General features: G+C 53.2%; 1 protein-coding gene across 2 annotated transcripts; it reads right to left on the bottom strand.

Annotated features, from left to right (window-relative positions):
* Nucleotides 1–2,559: 2,559 nt before the first annotated feature.
* LOC116899599 (intestinal-type alkaline phosphatase 1) lies at nt 2,560–13,655 on the bottom strand. 2 transcript variants are annotated; one of them, XM_032901544.1, is made up of 11 exons: nt 5,219–5,285; nt 5,019–5,135; nt 4,799–4,914; nt 4,501–4,675; nt 4,252–4,424; nt 3,929–4,063; nt 3,748–3,820; nt 3,499–3,633; nt 3,173–3,364; nt 2,945–3,061; nt 2,560–2,860 (listed from the first exon to the last, which is right to left on the bottom strand). In XM_032901544.1, exons 1-11 carry the CDS (start codon nt 5,283–5,285, stop codon nt 2,568–2,570), a joined length of 1,593 nt encoding a protein of 530 aa, XP_032757435.1. In that variant the 3' UTR covers nt 2,560–2,567. The 2 variants fall into 2 exon arrangements, with proteins under 2 accessions (XP_032757435.1, XP_032757436.1); XM_032901545.1 differs by lacking the exons at nt 2,560–2,860; nt 2,945–3,061; nt 3,173–3,364; ... (6 more) ...; nt 5,019–5,135; nt 5,219–5,285 and adding exons at nt 10,136–11,015; nt 11,106–11,222; nt 11,424–11,615; ... (6 more) ...; nt 13,292–13,408; nt 13,494–13,655.
* Between the last annotated feature and the right edge of the window lie 662 nt (nt 13,656–14,317).

Here is a 14,317-nt window from a genome sequence, read left to right on the forward strand (position 1 = left end):
GCTGTATGGGGGTGTAGGCTTTGATTTTTCAAAACTTACTTTAATAAGAGTTCTTAAACACATTGACCTTCCTTCTGGCCCACCACCCTCCAGAGGTTGTGGAAAGAGAAGGTTAATACGGCCAAGGCTATGTGGACCTGTTTAATAATAGTTCTTTGGGAGCGACTCCAATCTTCAATGTCAGGATATCAGCAGTTCATTTCACACGAATCAGGACCAGCAGCTTGATCCACTCACAAACACCATTCATGAACCAGCAACGGGAGTTCGGCCCAGTGGAAATCACAAGGCTCTGCCAATAAGCCTTGAGTCTGCAGGGACTGCAAGAAGCCACTGGCCGCAATATCACGAGACGTTCTTTGGTGAGTTTCTCTCTCCAAAGTCACGGCAAATGATGATCAGCAAAGAAGGCAAGGGGAACCAATGCCACAGAATCAGCAGCAAAGACCAGCATCAGCAAAGCCCACGGAAGACCCACAAGGGGTGGCAAGGTGAACCAATACCACCCTGTGGTCCACTGTCCGTTGGGCTCAACTTATACCCTTTCCAAATATCATCTGTCCTCTTAAGTGTCCACTCCAGCAAAACATCACACACCTTTTGTCCAGGCAGCTTCCAGAAAAACACCACATGGCACTACCGAGTCTCCAAAGAAACCAGAAATTCCCACTTCATGAGGGTGCTTATTCTGCTTAGGTTGGGCACCTTTCCCCATGTCCCTGGAAGGATGTAGGAATTCTTAAGGAAAAAGCAGACAAGAGGACACCGAACCCAAGGACACCTTGGGAGGAAGGGACAGAGACTGCAACAGATTTGAACACAGCCAGCCAGACTGCACTCATCTGCATGTGATGGCTAGCTGTGGACAAGCTCCCATGGGGCTGGGGGCACCTTCTAGCTCACATGAGCTTGGCCAACAGAAACTCCTCACTACACTGTCTGCACGAGGATGTCCTCGCCCCACCCCCCACTCGCTGCTGCCCTAGGGCTGGTACCCTACAGGGGACAGTGTGGGAGGAGGGAACAAGAAACTTTGCAGAATTAGTGTTTCAGGTGGGCAGGAATTCCAGAGGCTCCAACCCGAAGTACAGTGCCCTGCAGGGAACTCCCTAATTCCAGTGAGGAAAGTGAGGGCTGACTAGGGCAGGGCTGAAGTGTGGAAGGACAGACACTCTTCCCTATACTGGATAGACTAGAGTGGGTGGGACTTTAACCACTTCGTGGCTGGAGGGAAAGATTTTATAACTATGTTCCTGAAGACACTTTCAATGTCTTGGCAAGTCTTCTAAACTTGAATGTTGGGTTGAGCTCTTGTTTTGTGCGTGTGTGTGTGTGTGTGTGTGTGTGTGTGTACACTTGTGTGTTTCTCTGTAGCTCTGGCTGCCCTAGAACTGGCTCTATAGACCAGGCTAACCTCCCCCTCCACTGTTTCTCTAATGAAGCAGAAATTGGGCAAGAAAAGCAAAGACAAAAGAACCAGGCTATCAATGAAGACCTACTATGCATCAGACTGAGTGCCCAGTGCTTTTCTGCTTTTAACTAGAAGTCTCAAACATGCAGCCTGGCGTGTGTGCAGAACGAGGAGGAAGGGGTCTAGCTACCTGGTTATGTGACCATGGTTTCGAAAGGTGGTAGCTGCTTGGAACCTCTCCCTTCCCTCACAAATAACAGAGGCCAAGCATCAGGCCTTTGTTGTAGCCTATGAAGACCTCTAGCTCCTGAACTGGCTCTGCCCTGGCTCTCCCAAACAGGCAAGACACCTGGGGAATTGATTGGCATAATAGAGAGACTGCGTTCTATGGCCCTGGACTACCATGTGTTCCAGGAGGTCAAATACTTGAGTGTGGCATCTGGGGAGCCCAAAGGACCTTACTGTCTCCGCTCTGGGACACAAAATGTTCCCACTGGTGTTGGCTATCTGAGTCTACCCCTGGCCTGAATGCAAGGTTTCTTATTCCTACTTCCTACTGACCAACCTGTCATCGACCGGTGCCAGGACTTCATGTTCACGGGATGGCTGCAGTGACATTCCATCGCTGACACATCTCACCTCATGATTTTGAGAGGCTGGCCCTCTACTGCCATACAACTGTGTTAGTGTACCCACCTACAGGTCCACCCAAGGACCACTCTTCTAGCTGCTGTAGACAAACAGGTACTGACATTGTGTAACAATCGGCTTTATTGTCCCCAGAAGAAAGGAGGGTCCGGGAAGGTAAGAAGTGCTTGACATTTTATGGTAGCCAGACACAGCAGGAGGCACCTAGAATTCCAGATTTGGGGAAGCTGAGGTTAAGATGGTGGACTGAAATCTAGACTAGGCAAGACCCTGTCTCAAAAAAACTACAGGGGAAAAAGTGCCAGGAAGCCCTGTGGGTGGAGGAGGCCTCATACTAAGATACAGTTGCAGGACCGACAAACCAAGTTAGCTCTGAGATTACAAATGGGGTTCCAAAAAAAAAAAAAAACGAGGGCCAGTTGGAGCCCAGAAAACAGTACTGGCAGAAGGTGCTGAGCAAGTCAGCTATGGGACAGTGTAGTAGATAGAGTCCAGTGAGCTCAGGTAGTCAGGGTTCAGCTGACACCATCAGCATCAACATTGTCCCTGCCAACAGGCACAACAAGGTCGAGATGTAGCCTGGGCTCACTGCACTGCTCCGACCAGCAGGGGGCGCCAGGCCGCAGTCGGTGTAGGGCTCCAGGCAGCCTGCGAAGGCCATGACGTGAGCGATGTAGTTCTGTTCCTGCACTCCGTGCACCAGGTGCGCCTGCGGGCCACGCGCGAATATGGCCACGTCCTCCCCACTGTGGGTCTCTGACGACAGGGGTACAGCCGCCTGCTGCTGGTACGTGGGGTTGCCTGTCAAGAACGGGTGTTCAGAGTAGATCCTCCACCTCCGTGAGCACTCTCAGCCCCGTGTTGACAACCCCACACTGAACTTACTGCTCTCTTCCTCGGTGACATCAGCCCGGATGCCATTATTGAGCTTGTAGCCAGGACCATTGCCGTATAGGATCGAGGTAAAGGATTTGCCATCCCCAGCCTTGAAGGGAGCCAGCCCTGTAGGGAGAGGGGTTGACCTGTTTTTCAAACTGAGCTGCCTCTGAAGCACTTTTTGTCACCAGATCCCTGCGAGGCAACAATATCTGACACTGCCTGCCCCGTGCCTACCAAAAATGGAGGCCTCTCTCTGTGTGTAACCACCAAAAGAGAAGACATGAGAGTGGTCGGCGGTGACAATGATCATCGTGTCCTTCTCACTGGTGAGCTTGTCTGCCTTGTCAACAGCTGAGTCGAACATGACAGCCTCAGTCAGTGCACGATAGGCGACAGCTTCATGGTGACCATGGTCGATGCGGCCCCCTGCAGGAAACCAGAGATGGGGAGATGTTTGAGCCAGTGCTAGACCCCTGTCTCCTCTTCCTCCTCCTGCCCTTCCTCCCCTCCTCCTCCTCGGCTTCCTCCTCCTCTCATTCCTGCCAGGCAGGACCACTCACCTTCCACAAAGAGATAGAAGCCTTTGGGGTTCCTGCTGAGCATGTGCACGGCCACCTCTGTCATCTCGGCCAGGGAGGGATCCTGAGTAGGGTCTCGGTCGATGTCGTATTTCATGTCATTAGGTTCAAAGAGGCCTGGAGAATAAGAAAATCGATGGTGACTACTAGACCGCACACTAGGGACACACACACACACACACACACACACACACACACACACACACACACACAAGAAATGCAAGTTATTACCCATGAGGTGTGTCACAGATCTGTTGAGGGAGGCTTGGATGAGCTCTGTGCGGTTCCAAACATACCGGGCGCCCTGCGGGGACACAGCCAGTCTACTAAGCACATACCTTGAAACGCACAGCCCTCACTAATTCTTGCTCTGCCCTTTGCCGTGGCCCCACCCCCCACCCCCACCCCACACCTGGTGTTTTGCCAGCCACTCCTGAACTAGATTGCGTCCATCCAGCCTGGTTCCAGCTTGCTGAGGGTCAGTCGGATATTCCTGGTCTGGTGTTCCCTTAGGAAACATGAACTTGCGGCCACCACCGAGGATCACCTATAATCAGAGGGACCCGACTGATGCTCTGTTCCCTCCTGGCAACATCTGGTCCCAGCAGGTCTGAGGGAAGGGACTCCTGGGCTGCCCATGCCCAACCCACCACTCAGATACCCAGGAGGACTCAGAGCTCAGACTGTAGGTCTGAGTGACTTTTCTCCAGCCCTCCTCTCTTGCCTAGAACTCACATCAATGTCGGTGTTGGAGACAAGCTGTATAGAGATGTCCTTGCAGCCCTCCTGTAGTGCAGCAGTGGACATGTGTGCATCGGAGTACCAGTTACGGTTCACAGTGTGTGCGTAGGTGCCGGCTGGAGAGGCATGCTGCACCGACGTGGTGGTCACCACTCCCACAGACTTCCCTGTAGAAAGTCACGTGAATCACCCAGAACCCCCCCCCCAGGTCTGTCCAGGTCTTTCCACCCTGTCCCAACCTACCTGCTTTCTTAGCACGGTGCATTACCGAGACGACCTCATTACCCCACGTTGTGTTGCACTGATTAAAGCGTGCAGCTGCACTCAAGCCAATGACCTTCATATTGGTTTTGACCCCGCAGAGAAAGGCCGTGCCTGTGCCTGCGCTGTCCGGGACCTGCTTGTCTGTGTTGTATGTCTGGGGAGAGACACTCAGCTCAACTCTACTGCTGGATATTAGTCCTCGTCTCTTCCTGCAATTCTGGATTCTCCCCAACCACCTTCCTGTTATCCCAGCTCTTGCCACCCTGTGGCGATTCACCTTGGACAGAGCCATGTGTGGGAAGCGGTCCATGGCTAGTGGCGTCTCAGGTCCCAGATGGCCTTGCTGCTGTCCCTTTAGTATCCGGGTAGCCGTTACTGTGGACACCCCCATCCCTGAAGGAACAGAATGTGGCCAGGACTAATCCCCTAAGGCCCACCAGGGGCCTCGGGTGCCTGGGGTGTGAGGCTCCCAGGGTTGCCAGGCCTCACTCACTCACCGTCCCCCATGAGGATGATGAGGTTCTTGGCTGACGTCTGAATGGGCTGCAGCTTCTTGGCAGCCTCCAGGGCCTCGGCTGCCTTTCGGTTCCAGAATGCTGGGTTCTCCTCCTCCACTGGTGAAGAAAAGAACAGAGGCAGGGTCAGACTGAAGATCCATGAGTGCAAAAACGAGCGACACCTGAAGGAGTCTCATTACCTGGGACGAGGCTCAGGGACATCTGGAGGCTGAGGCCCAGCAGCAGCAAGCAGCAGGCTCCCCACATTGCTATGGTGGAGTACTGGTCTGTGAGGATGGCGGATGGGGACTCTGCAACACCACAACACTAGCTGAGGCCCTCACTAGCTCCTCTTAAATACGGGAAGACAGTTCCTGCCTCTCCCTGATCCTTAGGCACTACCTTGGCCCCACCCTACCCTGTGACCTGAAGCTTGTCTGACTGTAAGGAGTTGGCAGGGTATGGAAGCCCAGGCCGACGACGTCCTGAATCTGCGGCTGTGGGTGGGTCCCAGACATCTCCCCACGTTAGGTGGGAGGCTGGAGACAGCTACTGTCTGAGGGAAGAGACAAAATCGTATGCTGCAGTGGTCTCCGGCCCTCCCATGAGCATCTGTCTCTCTTTTGTTCCAGTGAGTCTTGCCCCCAATTGCCTGTCCCCTGACTCAGGGCAGGTATGGTATCCAAGAGCATTGGCCAGGAGGAAAGTTGAATTGGAAAGATGGGGTTGATGGGTCCTGGAGAACTTCATTTGTACCACAGCTACTTTTGAGTGTGCTTGAATGCAAATTGGTCTGGAGGCTGTGCAAGATGCTGAGCTAAGCCAGGCAAGGCCTGGGTCTTCCTCAGGAGCAGGTGGGCTTTACCCTTGTTTGATGTTGACTCATATTCTCGTGGGCAGGTAGAGGGATCCCAGCATGAGTGCTCTGCACAGACCCTGAGCACTGTAGGTGTTGCCTAGGATACGAAACTGTAAGCTTCCTGTAGTCTGGGGGTAGTCTAAGCTCACAGTCGCTAAGAGGTGCGGGCTCAGACTATGTGCCCATTGACGGCTAAGTGGATCAGAGAAATGTGATCCAGATAGGTGTGGTGGTTCAAGGTCATAAGCCAAGTCTTCTGAGTCATGGCAGGGAGATTTAAGGCTAGCCTGTGCTACAAAGAAAATATATTGACCCAACAGCAAGCAAATAGCTGGGCAAGCCTTTAATCATAGTACTTAAGGGGCAGAGGCAGGCAGATCTCTATGAGTTCAAGGCCAGCCTAGTCTACACAGTGAGTTCAGGACGTCCAAAGTTACACAGAATAACCCTGTCTTAAACTCCACTCCTCCAAACAAACAAAAACAGTAACAATAAAAACAAAACGACAAAAACCTAAGTCCATCAAGCCAGACTTGGTGGCACATTCCTTTAATTCCATCAGTTAAGAGGCAGGGGCGGGTGTATCTCTGAGTTCAAGGCCAGCCTGGTCTACAAAGTGATTCCCAGGGCAGGTGGGGCAACAGAAAGACTATCTCAAATAAATAAATAAATAAATAAATAAATAAATAAATAAATAAATAAGGTAAGTGAGCTTGGGATATGCCACACATGAATTACATATCTGATAAACCCATAAACCAGAAAGTGTGTGTGTGTGTGTGTGTGTGTGTGTGTGTGTGTGTGTGTAATCCCAGCACTTGATATGAATACATATCTTGCGTGATCACACACACCTTTAATCCCAGCACTCAAGAGACAGAGGCAAATGGAGCTCCGTGAGTTTGAGGCCAGAGTGGCCTACAAATGGAATTCCAGGTCAGCCAAGGCTACACGGAGAAACCCTGCCTCAAAAAACCAAGAGGGGAGGCAGGAGAAATAGTAGTTCAAGGTCTTTTTTTTTTGTAGAGAAGCATAAGACCATGTCTCAAAAAACAAAACAGAAAATGAAAAAGAGGTATCCCACACTGGCAGCCAGCTTCTGAAATCCTAGCTGTGGGGAGGGGAAGCAGAGAGGCATGTTTGGAGGACAGCCTGGGCTATGAAAGAGCTTGCTTCAAAAACCCAAACTGGGGCTGGGCAGGGTGGTGTACACCTTTAATCCCAGCACTCTAAAGCCAGCATCTCAATCCCACACTGGGGAGTTAGAGGCGGAAACAAGCCTGGTCTCCACAGTAAGATACTATTTCAAAACAGACAGACAGACAAACAAGCAAACATAAACCTCTCCTCACTTAAGCTCTACTCACCAAGGCCCTCCCACAGCCACCTCCTTCTGTACTCACTCTCACCACACCTGGCCACAAGGCTGCTCCCCAAATCCAGGGCATTTTCACTTGCTGCCCTGAGCACCTGCCGGCCCCACTAAGCCCCTACTATGCTTGCTGTGGCCTGGAGAAGCTGCCTCTACATTTATTATGGTCCTGCGGAGAGCCAGCATGATGCCCTGCGCCCATGGGCCCCGGCACTCAAGGCTGAGGTGGAATGGTCACTGTGTTCATAAGCTTTAGACTAGCCTAGGCAACATAGTGAGCTCCAGGCTATCCTGGGCTATGTATCTCTCGAGACACTGCTTCATTAGTAATAATAATAAAGAGTACTGTTCTGGCAGACTGCTCCCCTGGGATGTAGATTACGGAAATGAGACATAAGGGAGAGCCAAATTGACCCTGGGCCATATTAGGTCCTTGAAAGGCACTGCCTTGTTGTTTTGAGACAAGGTCTCACTATGTAGCCCTGGCTGGCCTAAAACTGGCTATGGAGACCAGGCTGGCCTTGAACTCACAGAGAATTCAGCTGCCTCTTCCACCCCATTATGCACATGCACAGGAGTATTGAGCGACTGTGGGGGAGGGCAGTGCTTCCTCCAAGAAGGCACCTCGGGGACTCTCACCTTTCTCTCAAGGGAGCTTCCCCAGGAACAGTGAGATCGTCTTGCCTCCTGGCGATGAAAGATTGTTTCGTTTTTTGCGTCTTTTCCTAGGTGTCACATTCAGCAGACTTAATGTGATCAAGTTCCAAGCCCACAGAACCAACAGGGCTTTGGTTGGCTGGTATGAAGGAACAAAGTACCTGGGCACTGGGGTGGGTTGTGTCTAGAAGTCACCTCAGGCCCCACCCTCTTGTCACTTGTGGTAGGGCATCTCTTCTCTCAGGTCATGTCTGCGTATACATTTAAGGAACCAGGGGGAAAGGCTCAGCCATTCTCATGGTCCTCCTACCTTCCTGACTGGAGGGCCACCAAGGAAGTCTGTCACACATGACTAGTGCTGCTCCACTGAGCGGTTAGGGACAATATGTTCTGCCTGTGGGTGGACCAAAAGGAGTGCTCACCACAGAGCAGTGGGTCTCAGGCTTAGTTAGGAGTTACCTGAAGATTCTTTGTGTCATAGCAAGAGTGAAGCCCACAGAAGATGAAGGGGCCCCGGAGCATAGATACCTTAATTACTACTGTGAGCACGTGGGCCAATGTCACTGACTGCCCTCCGCCAGCTGCGGAATGAGGCTCAGGACATGAACAGCATGGCCATATTCTTTTTCACTGGCTGAACCACACAAACACTTGCTATTGTATGCTAGTGCCATTGTTGTTTGTGAGAACTCCCCAAGAGAATCTAAGAGGGGGATGGTACTGGGAGGGAAGCTAGGAGGAGCTGGGCTCAGGTAGAGCACTGGAGGAGATAAATAATTTCCCTGGAGTAATCACAGGGTTTAGTCAAGCCTTGGAAGCCATAATATCTACCACGTAAGCAAGGAGGTCAGAGGGAGAGACCAGGGTCTCTACGGAGATGGTGTTATGGGGGCAGAGGATTCCATGTTCCCTTAAACCCAGGGACGGAAGAGCCTCTGTCTAGGACCCTGGTGTTACACAGGGTGTCCTAGGAGCATCTGCTTAGCCCCTTATGGGCAGAAGTTGGGAAGCAGAAGCCCCAGGGAGGTGAGCAGTAGGATCTGGGGGCTGCCAGGGCTGAGACAGGACAGGACATAGAGATTGGGTCAACCTGCTCTCTGTGTCCCAGATCTCTATGTCAAAGTCTAACCATCCCTCAGCAAGGCGTCATCTCCATGTACAACACAGAAACTCTGAGGCCACTGCAGATCGGTTCTCATATGAAGGACACCCATTCCTGATGGACAGGCAACCGGAGGAAGGTCCTGGAACTCTGGGTCACCTTCTCAGGTACGTTCAAAGTTCTCCAGATGCTCTCCATCCTTCCTTTCCTGCCCTCAGCCCTCAGTGGAAGTGGCTGCGGGACCAGATCTTCCAAGAGCATTTCTCTGAGGATGAGGAGGTGTTGCTAGCTATGAAGTATCTGCAACAGGTGTTCCCGCCCATCCTCCACACCCCCGGGTGAGGCTGAGGATCTCCAATACCTGCACTCCCAGCTCCTTGCCTCAGGGCCCCTCCACAACATCCTAGAGCTGTCTACGTAGTGACCTGTGGATTCCCAGTCCCTGCTAAAGCCATGTCTCAGGAGACAGGTGGGGGCACTGCAGTTGGGAAACCAGATGCCCCTGGCCACACTGGGCACATGCTCACTGCTGCCTTGTGAGAAGTTGGGAAGCCTGGGGGTCCTCCTGAGTTGCCCCTGCTTCCTGGGATGGGGAGTCTGGGTGTTTTCCAAGGCAGGTGTGACCACAGCTATATGCCCTGACCACCTTGGGGAGAGCTGACTGGTCTCTGCCCACCTTGAGAAGGAGAACAATGAAGAATCCTAGGAAGTGGAAGCAAGTCTGCCTGGGCCAGGCCAACTGCCACTGTCACAAGTTGGCCTCCACCTATGTTGTTCTCTGTGGTTTCCAAGTCCAGGCTCAGCTTGGGTCTTTGTCTTCCCTGCAGCCTCACGTCTCTTTGCTGCACCCTCCTTGCCCTCTCTCTCCAGTCAGCTCAGTGGTAGGGCCTTAGGCCAGGGCTGGGCTATGTAGCCGAGCTGTCTGGCCCTCTGGAGACCTGCAGCTTTTGATCAGAAGGCAGAGCCTGGCGGTTGTGTGTGACTCACTCTGCTTTGTCTATTTTCATTCAGCCGTCCACTCCTCAGGTGGCCTCTCTCTGACCTCCTAATCTCCACTACCCACCTCTCCACCTGTCCTCCGTACCCCAGAAGTCCAGGGATTTTCTTACTAAAAACTACTGGAGGCATTACCTTATATAAGCATTTAATTTTGTTGTTGTTGTGTCTCTTCAAGGACTGGGGACAAGAGTCGGTAATATTCTTGGTCCGGTTTCTATATGCAGCCTGAGATGGACCAGGGGTGGGGGCCCAAGGCTGCTCTGGGCTGCTTGCTTGAGAACCCACAGACTCCTGGACTTTTGAGATTTCCTTTCATGGGAACAAGCTAAGGCCTGAAAATGTGAGTTACTTGGTCCCTGTGAAGGGTGATGGATTGAAGGGGAGTCTGGGACAGCCACAAACTTTAGCTTTCTGGATACTGTTTGGTACCTCCCACTGCAGTTGAGAAGCAGAAGCCCAGAGTTATAAAGCAAATCTCAGAGTATATTCCCAGAGGTGGCCCTTAGAACTGTGGGCCAAGATAATGTTTCAGCATCTGGATAAGAGAACAACCAAGTTGGGGTGCAAAGGCCAGCGTTGAGACCCTTGGGTAGAGAATGATGAACTCAGGACTGACAGGGCACAGGAATCTATGGGGGGTCGTGGGGAGCAACCAGCAGAGGGAGGAGCCCAGTGGGGGACTTGACCATCAGGACACCACCAAGGCTGTCCCGACTAGCAGCAGCATGCTGACCAGCAGCTGCAGGGACAGAAGGACATTGTTCATAGTGATGGCACTGTTCTGGACCGGGGTGGTTGGTCTGTTCTCGTCTGCAGGGGGCGCCAGACCGCAGTCAGCGTAGGGCTCCAGGCAGCCTGCGAAGGCCATGACGTGAGCGATGTAGTTCTGTTCCTGCACTCCGTGCACCAGGTGCGCCTGCGGGCCACGCGCGAATATGGCCACGTCCTCCCCACCGTGGGTCTCTGACGACAGGGGTACCGCTGCTTGCTGCTTGTAGTTGGCATCACCTAGGGAGACAGGGTGTTTAGGGGAGCAGTGTCCATCTGCCCTGGTCTCCTCTGCGAGTGCCCCAAGCTAAGCAGTGTTGTGGTACTTACCACTCTCGGCATCAGTGACATTGGGCCGGTTGCCTGAATTAAGCACATAACCTGGGCCGTTGCCATAGAGAATGGAGGTGTAGGATTTGCCATCCTGGGCATTGAGTGGGGCCAGACCTGTATGGAATAAGGGAGACGTCTTGTCCTCATACTGACTACAGCTTTTGGAGTGTGGGGTGAACTCATTTTGCTTGCTCAATGGTTACATTCTCTACAAGGCCATTTTGTGCCGTTTTGACAGGTGAGGACACTGAGGCACTGTGATATCTGTCCCCATAGATCTGAAGCAACATCACCGGACACTGCCCCTTGGCTTACCAAAGATGGAGGTCCCCCTAAGTGTATAGCCACCAAAAGCAAAGACATGGGAGTGGTCCGCAGTGATGAGCGTTAGCGTGTCCTTCTCATTGGTAAGCTGGCTGGCCTTTTCGATGGCAGAGTCGAACATGACAGCCTCAGTCAGTGCCAGGTGAGCCGTGCCCGCATGGTGGCCTTGGTCAATACGACCTCCTGCAGGAAGCAAGTGATGGGGGAAATGCTTGCGTTTGCTCAGGACCCCTTCCCCCTTCTCTTTTCTGCCCCGCACAACCACTCACCTTCTACAAAGAGGTAGAAGCCTTGTGGATTCCTGCTCAGCAGGCGCACGGCCACCTCTGTCATCTCCGCCAGGGAGGGGTCTGCTGAGACGTTTCGGTTGACATCATATTTCATTTCTGCCGGCTCAAAGAGGCCTGAGGGGCACAGGAATTCACAGTGACAACCAAGTTCGGGGTGGGGGTGCTGCTGGCACACATACAGGCTCCAGCGGAGGCCCTCTGAGAGGTGCCAGGGCAGAACCAGGGTATTACCCATGAGGCGAGTCACTGCTGGGTCCTGGGAGGCCTGCATGAGCTGCTCTAGATTCCAAACATACCGGGTCCCCTGGAGGGACACAGCCAGTCTTAGCACATAGCCAGCCCTGAGAGGCACAGTCGTGCCCTACGCCCTGCCTTGGCCCCTTCCTCGGAACCCACATTACCTGGTATTTTGCCAGCCACTCCTCCACCAAGTTCCGACTATCCAGCCTGACTCCAGACTGGCCAGAGTCACCTGGGTATTCAGGGTCTGGAGTCCCCTTGGGAAACATGAACTTTCGGCCTCCACCAAGGATCACCTTTGGTCAGAGCATACCACAGGTAGACTTAGGGTTTTATGAGCCCCCTAACCCTTCCTGAAAGACAGCTCCTGTGTCCCCACCATGTCTCTGGGATAGGATTCTCCTGGCTGTTCCACACCCACCCCTTACATATGTATACTGCAAGGGACTTGGAGTTCAGGCGGTTTACGCCCGGAACTATGACCAGTCCAAGGTGCACCCCTCGTCCAACCCTCTGGCTGGTTCTTGGAGCTCACATCAATGTCCATGTTGGAAATGAGCTGTGTGGCGATGTCCTTGCAGCCCTCCTGCAGGGCGGAAGAAGGCATGTCTGCATCCGAGTACCAGTCGCGGTTAACCGTGTGCGCGTAGGTGCCGGCTGGAGAGGCGTGCTGCACTCTGGTCGTGGTCACCACGCCCACAGACTTCCCTGCAGATCATAGAAGATCACCCAGTGATCCAGCCCTGCCGTAACCCTGAGGCCCAACGCCAACTCACCTGCTTTCTTTGCACGGTGCATCACTGAGAAGACCTCGTTGCCAAATGTGCTGTTGCACTGGTTGAATCGAGCAGCCGCGCTCACACCGATGGTCTTGTAGTTGGCTTTGACCCCACAGAGATAGGCGGTGGCTGTGCCTGCACTGTCTGGGACCTGTCTGTCCACGTTGTATGTCTGGGGACAGAGACACTCTCAGCTGGGTGCTACTGGTTGACATTAGTCCCTGTTTCCTTGGACATGTCTATGCTGTCCTGGTTGCTAACCTGGGCTCCAGTTCTGGGTTCTTCCCCCTCCAGCCATTTCCCATCCTAGCTATGTGTTCCAGTACTTACTTTGGACAGAGCCGTGAATGGGAAGTGGTCCATGGCCAGGGGTGTCTCAGGTCCTAGATGACCACCCAGCTGTCCCTTTAGTATCCTGGTGGCTGTCACTGTGGGCACCCCCATCCCTAAAGGAACAGAACCTGGTCAGGCCTGAGCTCCCAGACTTTCCTGAACCGTCAGTGGCCTTGGGTACTTGGGGTACAAGGGCTTTAGGGTGGCCATGTCTCACCATCTCCCAGGAAGAGGATGAGGTTCTTGGCCGACGTCTGAATGGGCTGCAGCTTTTTGGCAACATCCAGGGCCTCCTTTGCCTTTTGGTTCCAGAAGACTGGGTTCTCCTCCTCCGCTGGACAAGAGGAGGTATACCCAGGTTAGTCCAGGTGGGGTAGTGGGTTAGTCCATCTGTGGGAGTCAGAAAGGAGCCTTCTTACCTGGGATGACACCAAAGGACAGATGTATCCTGAGACCCAAAAGCAGCAGCAGCACCCAGTCTCCCTGCATGGTTGGGGCTATTGATGGGACGCCCAGCTGGGGAACCAAGGTATCGGCTCCTGCTTAGCCAGCCTGGGCTCAAATCAGAGATGGACTTTGTCCCTGGCTGTAAAGGGTCCTTGTCCCTCCTCTAGATGTAATCACTCTGGCCCCACCCCTGCCCTGTGAACTAAAGTCTGGCTCTCAGGGTGTGGCTAGGTCAGGGGTCCTATGTCTACTACAGGTTGGATGGGAGGCCAGGGGCAACGGATCCTGAAAGAGAACCTCGTCCTGTATGCTGCTGGGACCATCCTCCATTCACGACTGTCTTGTCAGGGATTCCTCGCACCTCCTGAGAGCCAGCTGGAGCTAGGCTCAAAGAAAGTGGGGTTCCAAGCACCCAGCCTAAGCCAGGACCTGGCTTTAGTCCCCCCAGACCCAGGATACCCAGGGAAGCACAGAGAGTCCTCTGATTCCCTACCCTACAACTGTCTTCTCACTAGCCTTGCCCAAGGCCGTGACACACTCAGGATGTGGTCCCAAAGTGACTGCTATAGGGACAATAGTATTGCTGGGACTACCGGGAGGGGAACCTTTAAGACATGGGTCTTCACTTCTCGGTAGTGTACTCAGCCTGCCCTGTAGACCTCAGGCTGGGTGTCTTTTATATGCATTCAGCCTGTGACTGGAGCGGGGCGGCTGTCTTGGGCCATATGTGGCACTGGCTGGAGTTTTCAGAGCTTGTGTTGTATGATTGACCCCTCTTCCCTCAGGCAGGGAGATG

Source organism: Rattus rattus, chromosome 4 (assembly GCF_011064425.1).
Source record: "Rattus rattus isolate New Zealand chromosome 4, Rrattus_CSIRO_v1, whole genome shotgun sequence".
Lineage (NCBI taxonomy): Eukaryota > Metazoa > Chordata > Mammalia > Rodentia > Muridae > Rattus > Rattus rattus.

Bases quoted from the DNA above. Each gene is read 5' to 3' on its own strand.
- LOC116899599 (XM_032901545.1), bottom strand. From the start codon at position 13,563: ATGCAGGGAGACTGGGTGCTGCTGCTGCTTTTGGGTCTCAGGATACAT. The intron at 13,409-13,493 runs GTAAGAAGGCTC...CCTCTTGTCCAG, and splicing joins GTCCTTTGGTGTCATCCCAG to CGGAGGAGGAGAACCCAGTC. The intron at 12,259-12,497 runs GTGAGCTCCAAG...CTCTGACCAAAG, and splicing joins TTTCCAACATGGACATTGAT to GTGATCCTTGGTGGAGGCCG.